At 40.8% G+C, this 25,218-nt stretch overlaps 1 protein-coding gene across 2 annotated transcripts in view; it reads left to right on the top strand.

Moving 5' to 3' along the window:
• The window catches only part of LOC142848204 (serpin B6-like), a 32,047-nt gene extending 23,724 nt beyond the window's left edge, over positions 1-8,323 (top strand). Inside the window, exons 3-6 of one of the 2 annotated variants that reach the window (XM_075969941.1) lie at positions 1,745-1,862; positions 4,081-4,223; positions 7,411-7,566; positions 7,861-8,323. In XM_075969941.1, the coding sequence (XP_075826056.1) occupies positions 1,745-1,862; positions 4,081-4,223; positions 7,411-7,566; positions 7,861-8,262 (819 nt within the window). In that variant the 3' untranslated portion in view covers positions 8,263-8,323. The remainder of the gene's footprint in view (positions 1-1,744; positions 1,863-4,080; positions 4,224-7,410; positions 7,567-7,860) is intronic. The other variant, XM_075969940.1, reaches the window with a different exon arrangement.
• Positions 8,324-25,218: the final 16,895 nt, after the last annotated feature.

Below are 25,218 nucleotides of genomic sequence, written 5' to 3' on the forward strand. Positions count from 1 at the left end.
AATAAAAATAGTTCCCTCAACTGGGAATTAAATATGGAGTGATGAGCTGTTTGATATAAATATTGAGATACAATGTATATGTTATAATATATTATAAAATATAATGTATAATATATTATATATATAAATCACAGCATAAAATACATGTAATTATAGTGTCATATAATTAAATTACATATTTGTATATTATAGAATATACATCTGTATGTTATCTAAAATTACATATTTTTATAAAATTATCAATATTATGTATAAGTATAACATATAAATATATCAATATATTCCATATACACTGTCAACACAGAGGGAGTTTCAGCCCATTTACACTGTATAGAGTTTTCTGTTGCAACAACACAGCAGAATGTGGGAGGTCATCAATGTCATTGTTATTTTACATAATATATCAGCAAATGGCTTGAGCTTCTGTTGGTCTTCTGGTTCTGGTGTTTGGTTCCCTTTAAGACCTTGTGCTTGCCAGGCTGGTCCTCCACCTCCGTGATGCACCACTGAACCCCATCCCAGCATGCACTGTGTTTTTGTGAATTGCTCACTCCCTGAAAATGACCTTCCTGAGATGGTGACTATGGTCACATAGCTGTTCAAATTCCATATCATGAAGTAAAATAAATTAAAATGAAGTATTCAGTTTTATAGCTTCCATGGTCATTCCCTTGTATTCTGCGGCTTTAGGTGTCACTATTTCAAATGATGCACTTTTGTATTTCTGTTAGTGTGGAAAACTGTGGTAGAAAGTCCAGCCTGTGCACAGTGCAGAGATGCTGTAGCTCTCGTGGGGTTAAGCCTCACTCTGCCCATGTGGTGGATTATGAGAGTGACAACCGTATAAAGTTCTGCATCTGAGCATCTTCCCAGATACCTCCTTGAGCCTTGACTATTATTACCTCAAGGATCCATCTGTTCCTGACATTTTTACTGATACCCGTTCCACCACCTCACTTTGTTCAGAAACTAAAATTAAAGAGAGCTGGGAAGTGAGAAGTTGGTGTATGGTTACTTTCCTATTGCTGGCACAGAACACCATGGCCAAGGTAACTTACAAAAGAATTCAGGCTTATTGTTTCAGGAGGTGAGAGTCTGTCACAGTTATGGCAGGAAGCATGACAGCAGTCAGGCAGGCACCATGCTGGAGCAGCCGAGAGGGCATCTCTCAAAACTGCAAGAAGGCAGAGAGAGCCCGCTGGAATGGAGCTAGCCTTTTTGTTTGTTTGTTTGTTTGGAGACAGGGTTTCTATGGGTAAACCTGACTGTCCGGAAACTGGAGCTACTCTTTTTTTTTTTTTTTATTTTGGTTTTTCAAGACAGGGTTTCTCTGTAGCTTTGGAGCCTGTCCTGGAACTAGCTCTTGTAGACCAGGCTTGCCTTGAACACACAGAGATCTGCCTGCCTCTGCCTCCCGAATGCTGGGATTAAAGGCATGCGCCACCACCACCCCCGCCATGGAGCTAGTCTTTTTAAACCTCAGAGCCTGCTCCCAGTGGCGCACCTTCTCCAACAAGGCCACACCTCCTAATTTTTCCCAAACATTTTCACCGACTGAGGAGTTAGTGTTCAAATACATGAGCCTGTGGGGGCTATTCTCATTCAAACCACCACAGTTGGGTTCTTTCCTCATATTTATTTGTAAATTACCATTCATTTTGCTTTTCTACTTTTGTGCATCAAGGAAGAAGGTTGTCCAGGCTGATCACTTTCGTGGCTGTGTAATCACGTTGCTCTGTCTCAGTCTTTTAAAGATTCCTGCCGCAAGTTCTACGAAGCAGAGATGGAAGAGCTGGACTTTAAGGGTGACACAGAGCAGTCCCGACAGCACATCAACACCTGGGTCGCCAAAAAGACAGAAGGTGAACACAGAGTTGTTCTGTTCTGTTTGTTTTCAGAGCTGGGACTTGAATCCAGGGCCCTGAGCATGCTGAGCAGGACCTCTGTCCCTCAGACCCTATTAACCATTTCAGTGTGTTGTAAAAATCACACTTATTTATCTATTGATCTTGTGGTGTGTGTGTGTATGTGTGCATGTGTGTGTGTGCGTGTGTGTGTGTGTGTGTTTGTGGAGGTCAGAGGACAACCCGCAGGAACATTTCTCTCCTTCTCCTGTGTGGGTTTCTGGGGATTCTACGTGGGTCTTCAGACTTGGTGGAAAGCACCTGCCAAGCCACCTGTCTTGCCCTGATATGCCTTGAGTAGTTGTCTTGTTAGCCCCTTCACAAAAGCAGCAGATAGAAACAGGAATGACTTTTTGTTCTATAAGTCAGACTCCTCTGTTTCTGCTTCTTCTCCTTCTTGCCATGCTAGGGCTTGAACCCAGAGCCCTGCACACACTAGGCAAACATTTTACAATTGGTCCACTTCTTCAGTTCTAAATCAAAGCTTCTTAAAATTTTCTACTACATCTCCTTTTGCCTTGAGAACTTTTAATACACCTGGAGAGTATATGTATGTATATATGTATGTGTATATGCACAGGTGATCATTTATTGGTAATAAATCTATAGAAGTTTATTTTAAAACAATTTCATCTATATACATACAGTTTTTTATTTATTAAAGATGAAATAAAACTTGTATGCTAATAAGATGGATATGTTTATCTGATACAACCTAATCCAAAGATATTAATCTGATACACTTACATGCTAAGAATGAAAGCAGGAAAATATTGAGTCTGTTTTTCACAATGAAGCCATTCTGTCTCTATAAGATGAGGAAACTTTGACTGTAGATCACAAATGCTGCGTTCCTAACACGATGGTTTCCGATATGATGTTTTGTGCAATGTTTGTTGGTCCTGCGCTTTGTAGTGTGACTGTGTTGTCACGTGCGGTGCAAGGTGCTCATGTATGCTTGGGACCGAGACTTTAGTGCATCAGGCACTGGAGTTTGGATGGAGTTTTGGTGGCTACAGACTCAGAAGGCTTTAACTGTTCAAGTTTGGCTACTGACCCCACATTCAGTCTCAAGTAGGTCACACCCACAGTTTAAGAAGCTTTCCTCTAAGTGTTCGCACATTTTGTAAATCTGCTTCTTGACAGCTTGCACACCCGTTTCCTGCATTTAGAAAAGTACCTGTGCTCTCTCTGTCTCAATGTTTAATACATCTCTTCCAGAGCCACCCAGTCTCCTGTCTTTCCTATTCTACCTCCCTCCCTTCTTATCCCCCCCCGTTGTTGTTACTGTTATGATTTTCACAAGCAAAGTATAGAAGGCTTGTGCTGCAGCTCCTCCCTGTCTGGGGCTGTCTGTGTCCTACAGTTTTTCTGCATCATTCCAGGTGCTTGGCCCCACCCCCATTTGAACGTCTGGTTGTAGCCTGTGCTTTATATTTGTAGGGCATATTTTATAAATGTTCTTTCACTTTCAATTTACTTTTTAAATGGATACAGAAGATTATATAGACTTGAGGGGCTTCTGTGTGATTTTTTAATACACACATACTCTGTAATGTTCAGATCAGGAGAAATACATCTGTTGCTTCATTTATATATTCATACATATATTATTTATTTATTTTGTTTTCTGAGGCAGGGTTCCTCTGTGTAACAATCCTGGCTGTTCTGGAACTAGCTTTGAAGACCAGGCTGACCTTGAACTCACTGAGGTCCACCTGCCTCTACCACTGCCTCCTAAGTGCTGGAATTAAAGGCAAGCGCCACCACCGCCTGGCTATATATATAGCTTTTATTAATCTATATGAATGTGTGTATCTGAATGTATGCCAATGTGTGTAGGTGCCTGCTGAGGCCAGAAGAGGGTGTTAGATTACCCGGAACTGGACTTACAGACATTCGCGAACTATCCATTGTGGATGCTGAGAACTCATAACTGCTGAGTCATCTCTCCAGCCCTACTTCAAAAAATTTAAAAATATGAATTTATAACCATCTTGTCTTATTGAACTCCTTAAGCTGCAGACACCAATCATCCCTTTCGTGCTGCACCTGTTGACCTGTTGGCGTCTACTATGGTCATTCAAAGAGTGAAGTTGTTCTTCCCAGAATAGTGTGCTGTTCTTTACTTTAGCGAATTCTTTTAGTTAACTGGCTTGTTAATCCTTCCTTTCAGATAAAATTAAAGAGATGCTAGATCAGGATATGGTGAAACCAAACACTGTTCTGGTCCTTGTAAATGCCATTTACTTCAAAGGAAACTGGGAGAAGCAGTTTGACAAAGAGGACACCCGGGAGATGCCTTTCAAAGTCTCCAAGGTAAACACAGAGCAGTAACAGAGGAGACTTCTGAGCAAGGTCCCCTGTTCACACTGGCTTCTGAAACACAAGGAGGCTGCTTCATGTAGCCCATGCCCCTCATGGCTCTGGGCAGCTCCTCAGCTAGAGCTCCCTCTCTCATCTTTGAGGCCTTTCTCTTCCCCTTTCCTTCTGCATGTTGTCACTGGTCTGCAGTCTACATGGCCCTGCTTCTGTCACTGACCATGGTGTCACTGGCAGCTGCTGAGACAAACCTGATGTCAGAGCTCTGCCGTGTACTTGAAACAGTCTATCATGTGACTCTGGAGATAGGAAGGTCTGAACTCCAGATGTGCTGTCTCAGGCTCTTTGTATCCCTGAATACCTGGCTCATGGTCGGTGCTCAGTAAACACTTAAGCAGCGTGTGAAACTCAGTCTTCCTCTGATGGGAGAAGCACGGAATTACAGACAAGCGCACAAAAGGAGGTGTTTGCAGGATATTATTGATTGAATGCCTAGCATCTTTCTATCACTAATTCACTTTTTTCATATGTGTTCTTTAGTTTGGTTTGGGTTTTTATTTCACACATACTCCTAGGCCAAAGTCCAGATTAATTGCATGATGTTCTAGATCATTAACCAGCCCTTAGATCTCCCATGCAAATTGGATTTCAATCTTCAATTTCTTCAGGAATGCATTTTATTTCAAACTTTATTCTTCAATGACATTTTTGCTCCGACAAACTATTTTTTCTCTTTGCTACTAATCATTGATCTATGTTATCACTTCTTTCAACTGTGAGCAACAGAAACCCCAGATCATTGTAGCTGAACTTATGCAAGTTAATCATTTACCAAGGGAGCAGGCGATGGATAGATTTTGTAATGGCTATGCACTGGGGTGATGCTTCTGGAAACTGGTTCTCTGTTCTTGCTCTGCCATCCTTGGCATGGGCTTGTTCCCTCATGCTTCCAAGATGGCTTAGACTCTGACTTTATAGTCCAGGGAAAGGACACAGAGATGGGGAGCTAATAACTTCTCCCTCTGAGTCATCTCCTGGATATTGTATAAATGGAACTGTTTAATGTTGCTTCTGCTAAGTGCAGGATTGTGAAGTCATCTGTCTTGTCTTCTTGTCTCACCAGTAGAGAAAGACTGGGCTCTGTCTGCCATGAGTGTCACTGGAATCTGTGGTGTGCGTGAGGCAGGCCTTCCAAAGACATAGAATTTGAGGTGATCTGGGCTTGCATTTTAATTCCATATTTCCGAATGGTATGCAACTTATACACACAATTAGTGAAGCATTAATTTGCTAAGATTGGATCTTTCCATATTTCATGATTAGAGGCTTTGGATTTTGGAGGTATGTGGGGGAGAAACTGTCCAAAGCAGAGGTTAGCACTCTGTATACCAAATTTAACCCATAACCATTTTCCTAGACAGACTTTTATGTTACACATTTAGCCTTATTCATTTATAAATGACTCATTGTGACAGAAAGTGTGTGAGCCGCAGAACCAAACAAGAGTGCATGAATTGTGGTCAATTATGGATAAAATATGCTGATTTGGGGTCAAGGGCATGAATGAGAAGAAGGGTAGCAAATCGCTTGGCTCAGGGCTAGTTCAGGGAGACATGATACACTGATCACAGAACAGGACTACAGAAATGTGTTTCATTCGCTCAGAATGGTGTGCTATACCAGAGAAGTGGGACTGCAAAGGGTCATGCCTGTCACAAGACATTCTAGACTTAAACCATAGAGGGATCAGAAACCAAGAAGGATTGTTGAATAGGGTGTGTTCCCCGGCTGGCACTATGTTGACAACTATAGTTATTTTCTGGCAAGGTGTTCATCTTGCCTGGCACTTAGTGTTGTTGCTTATTGGTTTGCTACTTATGTAATCAGCAGATGTTGCTTGAGATCCTACTGTGTAGCAGGCATTAACTGGTTGTGTGTGCTGCCCTCACGAGGCTAAGTTTTCCGGGAGGAGGAAACTTTGATAGAAGCATTGGTAACAACACAGTGGTTGATGGAAGGGCTCTAAAGACATACAAAGGAGGTGACACACAGGATGCTGTGTTTGGGGTGTGGCTGAAGAAGAGTGCTACAGAGGAAACCTTCACTGGGAAGATGGTATGTGAGCAGACACCAGGATGTAGGTCTCTTCCGGGTTCTCAGGAGGAGTTCATGGATTAGAAGTAACCCCATCACTAAAGCTGAGCAGGGATGAGAGAACATGATAGGAGGTCAATATAAGAGAAAGCAGGAGGCTCTTAATGCGATTCCAGATAGGTTAGGGTTTTGCTCCTGCTAGAGCTGCACCACACAAGGGTGTCCGGCTAGAGTGATGTGGTCTGACTTGCATTGTGCTGGGAATTATGACTGAGGTGCTGAGGTCATCACAGTATCCTAGGGGTATGCTGATGGCAGTGGGGGCTAAAAAAACAAGTCAGATTATGATTATATTTTAAAGAAGGAGCCAGTATTATTTATTATTGAGTTAATGAAGGATGTGAGAGGCAGGCAGAAGTCAAGGACATACAATGATTTTAGCAAGAGAAAGGATACAGGATGGTTTTGACAATGGGAAAGAGCATCGCTGTCAACTAGGACAAGCAAAATTGTATGGAGAGCAAATTTGCAAAGGAATATAAGTTCAGACCTATGCCTGTGGTGGGGGCTTTGTTTGTATCAGACTGAAAGAGTCAAATTGACTGTAAAATGGGATTTTTCCAGAGTTCAGGGGGACGCTCGGCATAGACAGCACAGTGATTTGGAAATTATGTTCAGTTTCATGAGGCAAATGAGTTCCCCCAAGAGAAAAAAGTAATGGGATAGGATATCTCAGGCGTTTGGAGAATGGGTCATTCAGCTCTCTGACACTACAACTAATACAGAGAGAATCAACATAGCCCAGTTGATAATTCCTTTCTAGGGCACATCTCAGTGATCTGAGCAACCATTCTCTAGGCTCCACTTCTTAAAGATTCCTTTGCCTTCAAAAGCTCCACTCTGAGAATCAAGTCTTGAAAAATGGGTCTTTAGGGACATGTAAAATCTGAACTGTTCCAGAAGTTGAGGGACTGACAGAATGTTCTAGGAGTCTATCCAAGAAAATGCTTCCAGGGACAGTGACTATCTTCCCCTGTTGGATTTGCCCAGTTTGACTTGTTTCAACTTGGTATTTATCCATCTTTTACAGAATGAGGAGAAACTTGTGCAAATGATGTTTAAGAAGTCTACTTTTAAAATGACCTATGTGGAAGAGATATCCACCAAAATTCTGTTAATTCCCTATGCTGGCAATGAGCTGAACATGATCATCATGCTTCCAGATGAACACATTGACTTGAGAATGGTAAGGAGCCTTCGTGGAGCTATAAGAGAAAAATTGAGTGGCATTTATGTTTCTATTGGAGGAGCTCTCCTAGGCTCCCATGACCATGCTTTTATCTTCCATTCTTTTTTGAGGCTGGGGTGGAACTCAGAGATTGGAGCCTGCTTGACAAACACTCACCATTGAGCTGAACTCTACCTCTTCCAGTTCCTATATTAACTTAAAACCACATGCCCCTGGGCAGTGTAGAGCCTCCCCATCATCTCAAGTGCCCCGTGTGACAGCATTGTCCTAAAGTGTCCAACTCTCTTCTAGGTGGAAAAGGAAATAACTTATGAGAAATTCATAGAGTGGACGAGGCTGGACAAGATGCAAGAACAAAAGGTGGAGGTTTTCCTCCCACGGTTTAAACTGGAGGAGAATTATGACATGAAGGACTTCCTGTGCAAGCTGGGCATGACTGATGCCTTTGAGGACAGAGCAGACTTTTCTGGAATATCTTCCAAGCAAGGCTTGTCTCTGTCCAAGGTTGTGCATAAGTCCTTTATGGAGGTCAATGAGGAGGGCACAGAGGCTGCGGCTGCTACAGCTGCCGTTTTCATTCTGGGATCACCATTGTACACTCCCCGCTTCTGTGCCAACCACCCCTTCCTCTTCTTCATTCAGCACGTTAAGACCAATGGGATTCTGTTCTGTGGCCGGTTCTCCTCTCCATGAAGAAAAGGTGTTCCTGTCAGTCTTTTACCTGTTCTCCATGGTTTGCCTGTGATTTAATGACCTCATCAAGTACAATGACAATTTTGAAATAAAGGGCTTTATGACACCTCACCTTCAGAACTGTGTGCCTATCTCGTGGGAAGGCTTTTTCTGGTTTTGCACTTCCGTGGGTTTGTGGCATTGCTGGCTACAGAGCTCATCCCTGCTGGCGGGCCTCATGGCTTTCTTCTGTCAGCCATGTATCCTGACACAAGAGAAGTGGTGTCTTCATCTCTTCACCACTAGCTGCATTAAAATCTCATCTCACTTTAGTGAGAGAATATATGCAGTGCAGGTCTCTTGGGGAAGGGGCCATGAGGACAGCCTCAGACAGTGTCTGTAGGCAGCTCAGGTTCCAAACTGGGGCAAGGAGAGGCACAGTGCTGGGACTCAGCTCAGGGAGCAAAGCTCCCCTTTCCCTCTGTTTCTGTTCTGGACATGGGGCGTGTCACAAATCTGTGCAGGCAGACACACTCCTACTCACGTTACCCCTGCAACCAATCTCTTCCAAGCCCACGTTTTAGGATCTCTTAAACTAAGAGAGCTTCTCAGGTGATGAAACCCCACCTATAGGAACTAGTCATTTTGGCAGGAGTGGAGACAGGAGTTGAGTGGACTTGGATTGGCTTTTTAGTGGCTGAATTAGTCTTGGGACTAGACCATATCTCAATGTTCCTTGAGGCCTTCAGGACCAGGGTGATTCCCTTGCCTCAAAAGGATTCCTTAACTTCTGTGTCCTTCACATGCTTGTGGCAGCCCAGGGCAAGGGTGAGCATGGGTGTACTTCCTGGCCCTGGACGTGGAATGATTCATCTGTCAACTAATCAAGGACAGCAGAAGATGCAGCCAATTGACTAAAACAAGTGACTTTAGAAAGCCGGTCTCCGAGGCCTGGCTGCTATGGAAGGGCACATGGACTGGATTTCCTAATTACTACTTCTCTTGGGTCTGCTTGTTGGCATAATTCTTTTTGTTTCTAGCTTCTTTAGCCTTCTGGGATGGAAGTATCCCTCATATGACAGGGCGTTAAGCGCCAGATGTGGTCCCAAGAACATCAACTATTGCCATCAGCATTAGTTCCTATGTGACACTTATAAAACTTCTAGAGGTCTTACAGTGTCGACTTTGACAACCATCCCTCCCCCTTTCAAATGCAGCTCACGCCTTTTATGCCTCCAGATCCTACCACCCTATGACAGACCAACAATGCCACCCGGGCCTGTTTCTCCCCCATCTTAAACCCCATCTCTGCTCTAGAGAAGAAGACTTTAATCTCTTGTCAGTCATTTCCCTTGTGACTCTACCAGGGGGAAATCTAAAAACAGAAAGGCCAAGAATAAAACAAAAATCCCCACCCTTTAACAATTACAACCTGTCTGCTTGGGGACTGACTCAGAAACATGTGATGTCTTATCAGTGAGCATAAGTCCCCAATACACATGGGGCCTCATTCAAGTGATCAGGAAGACGAAGGCTACTGTAAATGCTTATCAGGATGACGAGCTGGATGCTTCCTGTCTACCCAGATATGATATCACACAAATGACCCGTAAGATAAGACCAAGTAACTTCCCCCAGCAGATATGAAAATAACAAAATAACAAAAAACAAAACAGAAAGACCTGTCTCAGGGGCATAATTTTCTCTGAGAATTTGCTTTCTTTTTTTTCTGTGTTTCCTGTAACGTACATTCTTTTAAAATGTTTATATCTAATCTGGTAATACTCTTTTGTGAAAACCAAATTTTGTAAAGCATCGGATGGTCATGTAGAATCACAGATATGGAGAGGCACCCTACTGCGACCTTGTCTGAGTCTTACCTGACAGACATCTCACTGTCAGGTTGTCTGACCTAGGAAGTTCAATAACATCAAAGGGGGTGTTGATAGTGTTGGTACCATCTAATCCTGCTCCCCTTCCTTCCCTTTCTTCCTGCCTGGGTACCAGGAGCTATGTAGTGTTATTTCTTTAGGAGGATTGTTGTTATCTAGGCTCTGGACCTCTCTTGCTTTGGTCACCTGCCCTTTGTTTATTCTGAATTGGTTAACTAAGGATCCAAATCTGATATATATATATATATATATATATATATATATATATATATATATATATATATACTTACTTTGGTCTATTTTCAAAATATCTGGTTTAAGGCATCTAGTTTGTTTGTTTGCTTTGAAAACATTTTGGTCTAGACATTTGGTTTGGCCTAAGCATATTCGTTTGTTTGCTTTTGGATCTCTAAAAGCATTTGTTTGTTTTGTGTTTTTCTTTCACTGTTGGAACTTTGAAGAAATTTTAGTTTCAGTTTACTTTGTCTTTGAACTATTTTGACTTATTGTCATTTTGCCGTTGTCCTCTGACACTGCTCCTCAAATGTCCAGTTCTGCATTTTTCTGCTGCTTCTCTTGTGATCCTAGGGATTTTTATGAGCACCTTATGGAAAGATACTGAAGATAAGAGGCGCTTGTTCCTTCAACACTCCATGACATGCAACAGCTTCATAGGGAAACCCAACTAATATATCCTGGTTTTGGGTCAGAAGGACCTGCATTGGCTAGCCCAGGATAGCACACGAGTGATGGGTTTCAGGCTTGAGCCTCTTCAACTTTGTGTAAATGTGCTGCATAATCCTGGGACCCAGTGGGAGAAGAGGGTCTTAGGATAAAAGCTGAGAAAGTCAATCCCAAAGGCAGTACATAAAACTGACTTGACGCAAAGTTCATAGTCAGCAAAGATGGGCAATTTTTAAAAAAAAATTAGAGATTTGCATGTCATCTATCTATCTATCTATCTATCTATCTATCTATCTATCTATCTATCTATCTATCTATCTATCTTTGGAATAAGGGAAAAGTTTTGTGTTCCCTTCCCAATATTCCTGGTGAATTAAGCATTGTTGGTGAGTCTCCCTGTATGGCCTTCACTGATCCATACTGTTAAACCTGAGTTCTGTGCCCTTTGCTTCTGTTTTTTTTTCCTAACCAGAAACTCCCTAAAGATTGAGGGCTACAGTCACCTGCTGTGGAATAACCCTCTTGTACACTGTAAAGATCTGTCACTCCAACTGGAGGGGAATATTGGGGGCCAAGCAAGCCAAGGAAGATGGGAAGGAGAAGGGCAGAGTCAGGAGTCACCAGCCAGACACAGAGGGAGCAGGAGATGAACTTGCCATGTTAATAAAGGTATGGCCATATGGCAGAGCATAATGAAGGAAAAGTTAAAATGTAAGAGCTAGTTAATAATAAACATGAGTTATTGGTCAAGCATTTATAAGTAATATTAAGTCTCAGAGTGGTTAATTGGGAATTGGCGGGTGGGAGAGAAACATCTGCTTCTAGATACTAACTTAGACATTTTCTTGACCCATCTATACTCTGTTCCTATGTGGTAAGCTTATGTTTTTTTTGGGGGGGGGCATCTTTATAAAACCTGATCCATCCCATGTGACTGGTCTACTTGAGTATCAAACTTTTGAAACAATGAACCCTAACAATGTGAGAATTTTCTCAGGAATATATGATGGGAGGAGGAAGCACCAGCTGGGAATGGGGAGATATCATAGCTGTTATTGTACAAGCAAATTACAGTTAAAAGCAACAGTTTTCAGAGTCAGTAGCCCTGTTGGCTTTGCCAGGCAGAGTTCCTCCCTCTGAGAATAATTTCTCAGGTGGGTCGACACCTGAATTATCAATTGCTATAAACTATAATTGTGTCATGGCCCTCAGCAGGTCATGATAAATGCTCCCAACACCACTGAATGACCAAAACCCACCCACCCCACCTCTTGAGAATGTAGGTGTCATGTTCTTAAAATCACTTCCTATTGTTTGGGGTCAACAACATCTTTAAGGGACCCTGAGAAAAATGAGATAATAGTTAAGTCTTGGGCGAGCTAGCTGTATTATTTGTTATCTAACTCATGTGTGATGGGAAAGGGAAGAAACTTTCTGAAGTCCTGGCTGGAGCAGTCTGTAAGGTTGAATCATCTTAGCTGACTGCTTTGAAGTTGCTGTGGATGCATCTTTTTATTCTGGAAACTGCAACAAAGAAATTCTGAGAGGATGGATCATCCAGGCTATTTGTCTTCATTGCTGTATGGTCACTTTAAAAAAATACACAAACTTTTGAAGGTAACATATACATCTGCATTAACACACGCGTGGAATATGTGGCATGCACAGATCAGTTTAAGATGATTTTTCTGTTCTGTATTTGAGAAGGTAAAAGGCCTCTCAACTTTATAAGTCCATTTGGACTGCAAAAGCAAACTGTAATATAAATCTGCATCCATGTCACATGAAAGAATGGCATGTAATAAGTCACAAGGGCTCTGTAGCCAACAAGATTTATCTTGTTTCTTCCAGTCTCAGCTGTTTCCCTGTTGAGGGATCAGCATATATGTCATCTGTCTTGCAGGTTTTCAGTCAAGATTTTCAGGAGGTCTCCCCCAGTCAAATCTGATCTTTATTAATTTTGAAGAAATCCATAGCTTTTTGTTTTCTGTGGAAACAAAGCATAACCCCTCCCCCAATGCACCACATTTCCTGCTCAAGTGCTCAGCTGCACCGCAGGGCTTCTTAAGGAGCTACACCTTGTATACCAGGAGCACCGGGGCTGCTTGAGGGACTGCTGCAGTTATTAGGAAGCCCTGTCTGGTTCCATATTTGGAACTTTTTCAGCTTTCTTAGACCCTATGTTGATATGCATGGCCCCCATGTTGGCCGCCAGTTCCCAAATGACACAAAGACTTTTTACTAATTATGAAGGATTGGCCTTAGCTTAGGCTTGTTCTCAATTAGTTCTTAGAACTTAAATTAACCCTTTTATATCAATCTACATTCTGTCACATGGCTCATTACCTCTCCTTCATACCGTATGCTCAACTCCCTCTGTAATCTCCGTAACAAATCTCTCCCTCTCTGATTCTTCCCCCGAGTTCCTCTCTCTCCCCAGAAATCCTGCCTATCTTTGCCTGCCTAGTTATTTGGTGTTCAGATCGTTATTAAAGCAGTCAGAATAAAATAATGACACATTTTTACAGTGTGATCAAATATCCCACAACAAGTCTGTCCTTAAGATTGAAGGACAACTGACTCCAAGAACAAAGAATTTTAGTTTTATCGTTTTACCAGGTGAACCACCTAAAATTCTGTGTTTGGTTTTTATCCAAATGCTGTTTATATTCTTTCTGAATTTCAGTAAAACTTTGGCTAACCAGACAAACACTACCATACCAACAGGAGGAATCCTTTACAAAGAATTAACCATTTTAGTACATTCTTGCTAAATAACAAATATTTAAACCAATTTGTAAAATTTACCTTATTACACAAAACTTTCATTGTTTCTGTCATCTTTGGTTCTCTAGATTGCTGACCAACAAGACTGATGGCATTAATTGTCAAAATTGGCTAACGTTTTCAGCTCCTTAACCCAAGCCACTTCCATTAGTGCTTTTAAGATCTACCACATCTCAAAAACACCCATTAGCTTCTAAAAAAAAGTACTAAATATTTCATAAAAATCAAGTATCCACCATCTCTATTAAAAAGAGACATCTACTATTGTAAGGGACTTGAAAATATGGCAACAATTTAGAAGTGGTTATAGGTTCTTTCCACAGTGAGCTTCTGAGAAAGGAGAAACTAAAGACATAAAAGCTTAGAGCCAGATGATTTCACATAATGGAAAAAGACATCATATCAAAGACTTCTGTTACTTAGAGAGAAAATACTTTATGAGATGCCCCTGACCAACTCCTACACTGTCAGACTTTAGAAAATAAACTTGTAATTTTTATGTTTAAAGATTAGTTTTTCTATATTTTGAGATTTTAATATAATCATATTATTTTCCTTTTCTGTTTCTCCCTCCAAACCCTCCACTCTACCCCTCCCTGCCCTCTTCCAGATTCAGAACCTCCTTTTTCTTAATTGTTGTTGTTGTTATGTGTGTGTGTATTTCTAAATACATAAATACCACTTGCTCAGTCTGTATAATGTTACCTGTGTGTATGTTTTCAGGGCTGACCATTTAGTATTGGATAACCAAATGTTGTGTTTTAATCTGGGGAAGACTATTTCTTCCACTTTCAGAATTTCTTGGTTGTCTGAAGTCTTGTGTGTGTGTGTGTAGGGTAAAGACCTCATAGACTTTCCCCTGTTTAGATTAATATTTTTAATTGAAATTGTGTGTGGTGTAGTTTTTCAATACATGGTTTCTCTGTGTAACAGCCCTGACTGTCCTAGAACTTGTTTTGTAGACCAGGCTGGCCTCAAAATCACAGAGATCCACCTGCCTTTGCCTCACAAGTGCTGGTATTAAAGGACTGCACCACCACTGCCCAGCTTTTAATTGAATTTTTATTACATCTATTTATGCACTCTGCGGTGTGTGTGTGTGTGTGTGTGTGTGTGCATGCACACACTCGTGTCATTAGATAATGCATGTGTGGAAGTCAGAGCACTACTTTCAGGAGACAGTCATCTCTTTCTACTGTGTGGATTATAGGGCTCAAATTCAGGTTATCAAGCTTGGTGGCAAACACCTTTATCAACTCAGCAATCTCAGCAGCCCTAGATTCCTATTTCTTACCTTTGTACCAACTTTTCTGAGGACATCATCTAGGTTGTGTGACACTTATCTCCAACTGCAATGACCTCAAGTACCAACAGTAGCTATGCAAAACACACCTTGTTTAAGTTGCTTTCCTGTATCTGTGATGGAATATCTTAACAAAAAGCGAGTTTGTGTGTGTGTGTGTGTGTGTGTGTGTGTGTGTGTGTGTGTGTGTGTGTGAGAGAGAGAGAGAGAGAGAGAGAGAGAGAGAGAGAGAGAGAGAGAGAGAGAGAGAGAACAGGAAGTGGGGTCACTGTTCTTTCATGTTTCTGTCTAATTCAAGAAACTAAATTGAAATATAGAATAGACCTCTTGGCTGAACAAACTCCTGATTGCCTTTCCCATTCTCTTAGCTTCTGTTATACATTTCTGTTGTTTTCAAATCTGCTCTGTATCTTTCTTTGACCTTCCCCTTTATTGAGCCTTTTTTTCTTGACTATAGGACTTTAAGTTCTAGATGGTGTTGCAAGATATTTGATTGCACTGTGAAATCTTGAGACTTTGTTAATAAAACTATCATTGGATCATGAAGTAGAGTCAGTGACTAGTTGACAGGAGTTATTCATAGAGAGAAAGAAGGAGCCAGGAATATGCATAGAGAGTTGCACAGGAAGGAATAGGGAGGGACATAGTAATTCCCATTCTTATTTGGTTTGGGACAAGTAGGAAGATGGTCTCTTGCTGAGTCTCTGGCCAAAAGGAAGATCAGCTGGTTTCTTTTGGGTTTATCTGATCTAGCTGATCTAGCAGGTTTTTACCCCCAACATCTGTCTCCTGAGTCTTTATTTGTAAATAGAACAATGTGGTTAAAAGCAGTAAGATTGTGCTGGCTCAGGGACATTAGCCATCGCTTTAAACTTTAATATCTGCTTTCAGGTGCTAGGGATCTTTTTACCTAGTATCCTTACCTGATCTCTAGGCTTCTGAGACAGTTAATTTATACTTCTAAAGTGTTCTTGAGCTTTTAACCCTTAAAGTACCTTAACCTATAACAAACAAAGGTTTGTTATAACCTATAACCAAGAAGCTACACTAAACTCTGTTCTTTTCTGTCTAGAATTTCTTTTCAAGCTCTCTCAGGTTTTAAGTGGATATAGTCAACTCACATTGATGTACCATTCTGTAGGCAGAGGCTGCTCATTTGTTTCTCAGCTGCCGAGACCCAAAATAATCAGACAGAAACTATATTAATTACAATACTGTTTGGCCAATAGCTTATGTGTATTTCTATCAAGCTCTTACATCTTAAATTAACCCATTTCTATTATTCTGTGTATTACCATGAGGCTCGTGGTTTACTGGCAAAGTTCTGGGGCACATCTGTCTCCTTCAGCAGCTACATGGCATCTCTCTGACTCTGCCTACTCTCTCTCTATATATCTCTTGCATCCTGATTATATTCTTCTTTGATATTGGCCCAAAGAATCTTCTTTATTAACCAATGGTAAAAAATATATTCACAGCATAAAGAGTGGAATCACACACAACCTCATGGCTAAGGATACTCTTAAAATTTCAGAATAACAGTATTCTCTAAATTTAACTTAGGTTTTACGTGTGAGGGAATAATTCAAAAGAAATAATGGAAACTCTGGTCATGAAAAACATTTATCTCAGAAACCTCTAGTACAGTAGCACAGATGGACAATGTGGCTATCAACATTGGGAAATCTCTTCCTTTCTTCCAGGTGGTAACTTACTGTGTAGGGCTGTGAAGTTCAAATGCCCTCTGAACTGTTCAGTTAGAGACAGCCTAAAATAGCAAAAAGTAATTGTCAAGACATAAGTAATCACTGTTAGTGGGCTGGGCTATAGCTCTGTCTACTGGCCTATCATATACAGGGCCCAGGATAAGACTGGTTACCAAAATGGAAAAAAGAGTGTAAAAATTACAAGGAGGAAAGAAAGAAAAGAAAAGCACATTCACTGTTGTACTCTTGAGAAAATAACCATTTTTCAATTTTTGCTTGTTGTTGACTACCATTATTGAGAAGATGATTATCCTGGGTAGTTTTATGACAATAACACAATCTGGAGTTGTCTGAAAGGAAGGATCCTTAGTTGAGAAAATTGCCTCTATAAGATTCAACTGTAGGGCATTTTCTTAATTAGTGATTGATGCCCCCTTTCAAAACAAAAACACTGAGTCTAATCTCTTATTTAGCTTTCTTCCTTGTCATTATCCACAACAACTTGCAACCAACACTCTAAGCAAAGGCAAACATCCACAATCCATTTTGGAGGGGGGGGGCGAATGTGAGAGAAGTTTTCTAGGCTACTTCCTGCTGATTGGGGGCACTGGTAATCTTTGAGGGACCCTGAGAAAATTTAGGATTAAGGTCAAGTCCTGACCATTCTGTGAGCCTGAATTATCTCTGCCATCAGTCTTGAAGCTGTTCTGGATGTAGAACTCAGAGGAAACTGCAACAGAGATTCTCTGAAACATAGGATTGTCTGGACCAATCGTTCCCACTGAACATATTTCAGAGGGTCTTCCTTGATCAAACCTTATTTTTCTTAACCAAGAATGAATTCACAGCCTCTCATTTCCTGTGGAAAACAAATCAGATTCTCTTTTCCAAAGCAATGTATCTTTGACTTAAAATTTGAAGTTAAGGCATTTTCAAAATATATCAGTTGGATCAATCCAGCATCATTTATAATCAAATTTCTTTCAACAGCTGTTGCTCATTTCTTAGCAGTCAGATAATTCAAAGACAACACAATAACACAGTATCCATATTCTCTATGTATTGTGTATTTTTCTTTCTTTTTTTAACTCTTTTTATTTTTAGTTTTTAGTTTTTTGAGACAGAGTTTCTCTGTGTATCTTTGGCTGTACTGGAGCCCACTTTGTAGACCAGTCTGGGCTTGAATTCACAAAGGTCTGCCTCCCAATTTCTGGTATTAAAAGGGTGTGCCACCATGCCTTGCTCCTCTATAGCTTTTTTAAATGACTTTCTCTATTCTTTTTCTTTTCTCTCCTAAGATTATGTATATTTTTTTAATTGAGAAAAGGAGAAAAAAAACCAAGTTTCCACCTCCTCCCAGCCTCCCATTTCCCTCCCCCTCCTCCCACCCTTCTCCCCCTCCTCCCACCCTTCTCCCCCTCCCCCTACTCCTCTTCCCCTCCCTCTCCAGTCCAAAGAGCAGTCAGGGTTCCCTGCCCTGTGGTAAGTCCTAGGTCCTCCCCCCTCCATCCATATCTAGGAAGGTGAACATCCAAACTGGCTAGGCTCCCACAAAGCCAGAACATTACGTAGGATCAAAACTCCGTGCCATTGTCCTTGGCTTCTCATCAGCCCTCATTGTTCGCCATGTTCAGAGAGTCCAGTTTTATCCCATGCTTTTTCAGTCACAGTCCAGCTGGCCTTGGTGAGCTCCCAATAGATCAGCTCCACTGTCTCAGAGGGTGGGTGCACCCCTCGTGGTCCCGACTTCCTTGCTCATATTCTCCCTTCTTTTGCTCCTCATTGGGATGTTGGGAGCTCAGTCCAGTGCTCCAGTGTGGGTCTCTGTCTCTATCTCCATCCATCACCAGATGAAGGTTCTATGATGATATGCAAGATATTCGTCAGTATTGCTATAGGATAGGATCATTTCAGGTTCCCTATCCTCAGCTGCCCAAGGAAGTAACTGGGGACCTCGGCTTGGGCAACTGAGAGCCACTCTAGGTTCAAGTCTCTTGCCAACCCTAAGGTGACTCCCTTAACTAAGAATTGTGCTTCCGTGCTCCCCTATCCAACCTTCCTTTATCCCAATCCTCCTGTTTCCCCAAGTTCCCCCATCCTCCCCTTCTCCCTTTTCTCTCCCCATCACCCCTTACCTCCATCCCACCCCACCCCCATGATCCCAATTTTCTTCCTGGTAATTTTGTCTACTTCCCATAGCCAAGAGGATAACTATATGTTTTTCTTTGGTTCACCTTCTTACTTAGCTTCTTTAGGATCACCAATTGTAGTCTCCGTGACCCTTATTTATGGCTAGGAACCAATTATGAGTGAGTACATCCCATATTCATCTTTTTGGGTCTGAGTTACCTCACTCAGGATAGTGTTTTCTATTTCCATCCATTTGCATGCAAAATTCGAGAAGTCATTGTTTTTTACCACAGCGTAGTACTCTAGTGTGTATATATTCCATACTTTCTTCATCCATTCTTCCATTGAAGGGCATCTAGGTTGTTTCCAGGTTCTGGCTATTACAAATAATACTGCTATGAACATAGTTGAACAAATGCTTTTGACATGTGATAGAGCATCTCTTGGGTAAATTCCCAAGAGTGGTATTGCTGGGTCCAGGGGTAGGTTGATCCCGAATTTCCGGAGAAACCGAAACACTGACTTCCACAGTGGTTGCACAAGATTGCATTCCCACCAGCAATGGATGAGGGTACCCCTTCCTCCGCAGCCTCTCCAGCAAAGGCTATCCTTGGTGTTTTTGACTTTAGCCAATCTTACAGGTGTAAGATGATATCTCAAAGTTGTTTTGATTTGCATTTCCCTGATCGCTAAGGAGGTTGAGCATGACCTTAAGTGTCTTTTGGCCATTTGAACTTCTTCTGTTGAGAATTCTCTGTTCAGTTCAGCGCCCCATTTTTTAATTGGGTTAATTAGCATTTTAAAGTCTAGTTTCTTGAGTTCTCTATATATTTTGGAGATCAGACCTTTGTCTGTTGCGGGGTTGGTGAAGATCTTCTCCCAGTCAGTAGGTTGCCTTTGTGTCTTAGTGACAGTGTCCTTTGCTTTACAGAAGCTTCTCAGTTTTAGTAGGTCCCATTTATTCAATGTTGCCCTTAATGTCTGTGCTTCTGGGGTTATACCTAAGAAGCGATCGCCTGTGCCCATCTGTTGTAGGGTATTGCCCACTTTCTCTTCTATCAGATTCAGTGTTTTCGGGCTGATATTGAGGTCTTTAATCCATTTGGACTTGAGTTTTGTGCACGGTGATAGATATGGGTCTATTTTCATTCTTCTACAGGTTGACATCCAGTTGTGCCAGCACCATTTGTTGAAGATGCTTTCTTTCTTCCAATGTAAACTTTTAGCTCCTTTATCGAAAATGAGGTGTTCATAGGTTTGTGGGATAAAGTCCGGGTCTTCTATACGATTCCATTGGTCGACTTCTCTGTTTTTATGCCAGTACCACCCTGTTTTCATTACTGTAGCTCGGTAATAGAGTTTGAAGTCAGGGATGGTAATGCCTCCAGAAGATCCTTTATTGTATAGGATTGTTTTGGCTATCCTGGGTTTTTTGTTTTTCCATATAAAGTTGATTATTGTCCTCTCCAGATCTGTGAAGAATTTTGATGGGATCTTGATGGGGATTGCATTGAATCTATAAATTGCCTTTGGTAGAATTGCCATTTTTACTATGTTGATCCTCCCAATCCAAGAGCAAGGGATGTCCATCCATTTTTTGGTATCCTCTTCAATTTCTTTCTTCAATGCCTTAAAGTTCTTGTCAAATAGATCTTTCACTTCCTTCGTTAGATTTACCCCAAGATATTTTATGCTGTTTGTGGCTATCGTGAATGGAGAAGCTTCTCTGATTTCCCTCTCTGCTTCCATATCCTTTGAGTATAGGAGGGCGACTGATTTTTTGGAGTTGATCTTGTATCCTGCCACATTACTAAAGCTGTTTATCAGCTGTAAAAGTTCTTTGGTGGAATTTTGGGGGTCGCTTATGTACACTATCATATCATCTGCGAATAATGAAAGTTTAACTTCTTCATTTCCAATTCGAATCCCCTTGATCCCATTATGTTGTCTTATTGCTATTGCTAGAACTTCAAGCACTATATTGAAGAGGTATGGTGAGAGTGGACAGCCTTGTCGTGTTCCTGAGTTTAGTGGGATGGCTTTGAGTTTCTCTCCATTTAATTTGATGTTAGCTGTCGGCTTGCTGTATATAGCTTTTATTATATTTAGGTATGACCCTTGTATCCCTAATCTCTCCAATACTTTTATCATAAAGGGATGTTGAATTTTGTCAAATGCTTTTCAGGCATCTAATGAAATGATCATATGGTTATTTTCTTTCAGTTTATTTATATTATGGATTACATTGATAGATTTTTGTATGTTGAACCAGCCCTGCATCCCTGGGATGAAGCCTACTTGATCATAATGGATAATTTTTCTGATGTGTTCTTGGATTCGGTTTGCCAGTATTTTGTTGAGGATTTTTGCATCGATGTTCATGAGTGAGATTGGTCTATAATTCTCTTTTTTGGTTGAGTCTTTGTGCGGTTTTGGTATCAGAGTAACTGTAGCTTTATAAAAGGAATTTGGCAATGCCTCTTCTGTTTCTATATTGTGAAATACATTAAGGAGTATAGGTATTAGGTCTTCTTGGAAGTTCTGGTAGAATTCCGCATTGAAACCATCTGGTCCTGGGCTTTTTTTTTGGTAGGGAGGTTTTTGATAACCTCTTCTAATTCTTCGTGACTAACAGGTCTATTTAGATTGTTCACCTGGTCCTGGTTTAACTTTGGTATATGGTATTTATCTAAAAATGTGTCCATTTCCTTTACATTTTCCAGTTTTGTGGCATATAGGCTTTTGTAGTAAGATCTAATGATTCTCTGAATTTCCTGTGTCTGTGGTTATGTCCCCCTTTTCATTTCTGATCTTATTAATTTGCAAATTCTCTCTCTGCCGTTTGATTAGTTTGGATAGGGGTTTGTCAATCTTGTTGATTTTCTCCAGGAACCAGCTTTTTGTTTCATTGATTCTTTGTATTGTTTTCTGTGTTTCTATTTTGTTGATTACAGCCCTCAGTTTGATTACTTCCAGTCTTCTACTCCTCCTAGGTGAGTCTGCTTCTTTTTTTTCTAGAGCTTTCAGGTGGGCTGTTAAGTCTCCAATGTGAGCTTTCTCTGTTTTCTTTAAGTGGGCACTTAGTGCTATGAACTCTCCTCTTAGCACTGATTTCATAGTGTCCCATAAGTTTGAGTATGTTGTTTCTTTATTTTCATTGAATTCCAGGAAGACTTTAATTTCTTTCTTTATTTCTTCCTTAATCCAGGTATGGTTCAATAGTTGACTGTTCAGTTTCCATGAATTTGTAGGCTTTCTGGGGGTAGCATTGTTGTTGAATTCTAACTTTAATCCATGGTGATCTGATAAGACACAGGTGGTTAGTAATATTTTTTTTTAACTGTGGATGTTTGCTTTGTTACCGACTATGTGGTCGATTTTTGAGAAGGTTCCATGAGCTGCAGAGAAGAACGTATATTCTTTCCTATTTGGGTGGAATGTTCTATAGATGTCTGTTAAGCCCATTTGATTCATTACCTCCATTAATTCTCTTATTTCTCTGTTAGGTTTCTGTCTGATTGACCTGTCCGTTGGTGAGAGAGGAGTGTTGAAGTCTCCTACTATTAGTGTGTGTGGTTTGATGTCTGCCTTGAGTTTTAGCAATGTTTCTTTTATGTACGTGGGTGCTTTTACATTAGGGGCATAGATGTTCAGGATTGAGACTTCATCCTGATGAACTGTTCCTGTTATGAGTATAAAATGCCCCTCTCCACCTCTTCTGATTGATTTAAGTTTGAAGTCAACTTTGTTAGAGATTAGTATGGCCACACCTGCTTGTTTCTTAGGTCCATTTGCTTGATAAGCCTTTTCCCAGCCCTTTACCCTGAGTAGGTGCCTGTCTTTGTGGTTGAGGTGTGTTTCTTGTAAACAGCAGAATGTTGGATCCTGTTTTTTTATCCAATCTCTTAGCCTGTGCCTTTTTATAGGTGAGTTGAGTCCATTGACATTAAGTGATATTAATGACCAGTGGTTGCTAACTCCCGTCATTTTTTTAGTCATAGAGTTTGTGTGTTTCCCTTCTTTGATTTGTGTTGGTGAAGGGTCTCTAGATGTCTGAGTTATTGTGGTCATTGTTGGACTCCTTGGTTAGTGATTTTCCTTCTATTACTTTTTGTAAGGCTGGATTTGTGGCTGTGTATTGTTTAAATTTGTTTTTATCCTGGAAAATTTTATTTTCTCCCTTTATAGTGAACGAAAGCTTGGCTGGGTATAGTAATCTGGGCTTGCATCCATGGTCTCTCAGTTTCTGTAGTACATCTATCCAGGACCTTCTGGCTTTCATGGTTTCCATGGAGAAGTCAGGTGTAAGTCTGATAGGTTTACCTTTATAAGTAATTTGGCCTTTTTCCTTTGCAGTTCTTAATATTCTTTCCTTATTCTGTATGTTTTGTGTTTTGATAATTATATGGCGAGGGGATGTTTTTTTTTTGATCCAGCCTATTCGGTGTTCTGTATGCTTCTTGAACCTTCATAGGTATATCTTTCTTTAGGTTGGGAAAGTTTTCTTCTATAATTTTATTAAATATATTTTCTGGACCATTGAGCTGCACTTCTTCTCCTTCTTCTACTCTTATTATTCTTAGGTTTGGTCTTTTTATTGTGTCCCATATTTCCTGAATGTTTTGTGATGAAAGTTTGTTGGACTTGCTGTTTTCTTTGATCAGTGTGTTTATTTTCTCTATGGTATCTTCAGAATCTGAGATTCTTTCTTCTAACTCTTGTATTCTGTTGGTTATGCTTGTTTCTGTAGACTCTGTTTGTTTACTTAAATTTTCCATGTCCAGCCGGCCCTCTGTTTGTGTTTTCTTCTTTGCCTCCATTTCAGTTTTCAAGTCTTGAACTGTTTCCATTATCTGTTTGATTGTTTTTTCTTGGTTTTCTAGGGTATCATTCACTGATTTATTCAATTCTTCAAACTTTCTGTTATATTTCTCATCCATTTCTATAAGGATGTTTTTTACATGCTGTTTAAGGGCGTCAATCATTTTCATGAAGTCAGTCTTTTCTACTTCTTCTTGATTAAGGTGTTCATGCCCTCCCGTTGTGAGGTCACTGGTTTCTGGTGGCTTCATGTTGCTTTTCAGCTTGTTGGGCGAATTCTTGCCTTGGTGTCTGCCCATCTCTTCTTCTAAATGCTCCCTTATGGATCTTCTTTTACTGGATCAGGTCTCCTTGGCTACCCAACGCTGGCTCTCCCCAATGTTGGCTCTCCTGGGGCCGAGAGATCAGGTCTCTGTGCCGATTGGGCAGCTCGCAAACAAAGCGCCTACCCTGCTTGGTGCAGGCAGACCATAGAAACAAAGGAACACCCGCCCGCTTGGGTGCCCCGAGGATTCAGACCCAGTGCCCAGACAGGCTGGGCTGGGTGATGTTATGTGCCGAAAGAGGGCGGTGGGGCCTAAGTGGGGAGGGTTCTGGATGGAAGCTGGGTGGGCTAGGAAGAAAGAGGCGGTATGCAGGGAGTAGAGGCCCTGCAGAGAGCCCAAGAAGGATAGGGGGCCAAGGAACCTCTGAGCTTCTCATCCCAGGCTGGCGCCGCGGGCTAGAAACTCACCCCAATGCTGGCTCTCCTGGCGCCGAGTGATCAGGTCTCCATGCTGGTTGGGCAGTTCGCAAACAAAGCGCCTACCCTGCTTGGTGCAGGCAGGCCATAGAAGCAAAGCGACTATGTATATTTTAAAACACACTGTAAACCATTTAGAAGTTTATTCTTCTGTTTGAATCTGTCTTTACTGTATAGATCTATCTTTTTCTGAGCACATGAGTCTTTATCTGTTAAAAAGCATGGTTAAGATTAAAGCTGAGGCTTTTGTGGCTGGCTCTGCCCCAATCTTTAGCTTTCTGAAAGTCTAGCTTCATGGTGGAGGTACAGGCAAAAGCCATGTTTTGAAAGAAAAATGGGGGACATAGATATGAAATGATAAAAGGGTAGATTATTAAATCTACTCTGAAATAAAAACTGGGAGGATATAGATATGATAAGATACAAAGGTAGATTACTAGATTTACTTTAAAAAAAGCCAACTATTAGTTTTAAATATTCTACATTGGATTGGACTTTTGTATATTTTATACAAATTTTGTATATTGATACAAATTTGAAATTAATTTTTTAAAAACATACTGTATATACATCTCTAATCTTGTTCAAGGTATTATACCTATACAACTCATTTAACAAAGTAGTCTTTAATTTCTAGTCTTTTAAATTTATTGTTACCAACTGTATAGGATAATAAGAAAATGTAGGTTAGTAATTAGTCACCTATTATAATTGAACTTGTCACATTAGGCATGTTTTCAAGGTCAAACAAAGGTAAGTTTTAGATAGACAGATCATCTTCAAACACTTTAGAAATCTGCAGAATTCGGCATTTAAGATGTTTTAATAATATAGACTCTTTTTTATGACAATGAGATATGTCTGCTCCTGACAGCACCAATCTACTTTGGAGAAGATAATGGGCATCAAAGA

Source organism: Microtus pennsylvanicus, chromosome 4 (assembly GCF_037038515.1).
Source record: "Microtus pennsylvanicus isolate mMicPen1 chromosome 4, mMicPen1.hap1, whole genome shotgun sequence".
NCBI classification, from domain to species: Eukaryota; Metazoa; Chordata; class Mammalia; order Rodentia; family Cricetidae; genus Microtus; species Microtus pennsylvanicus.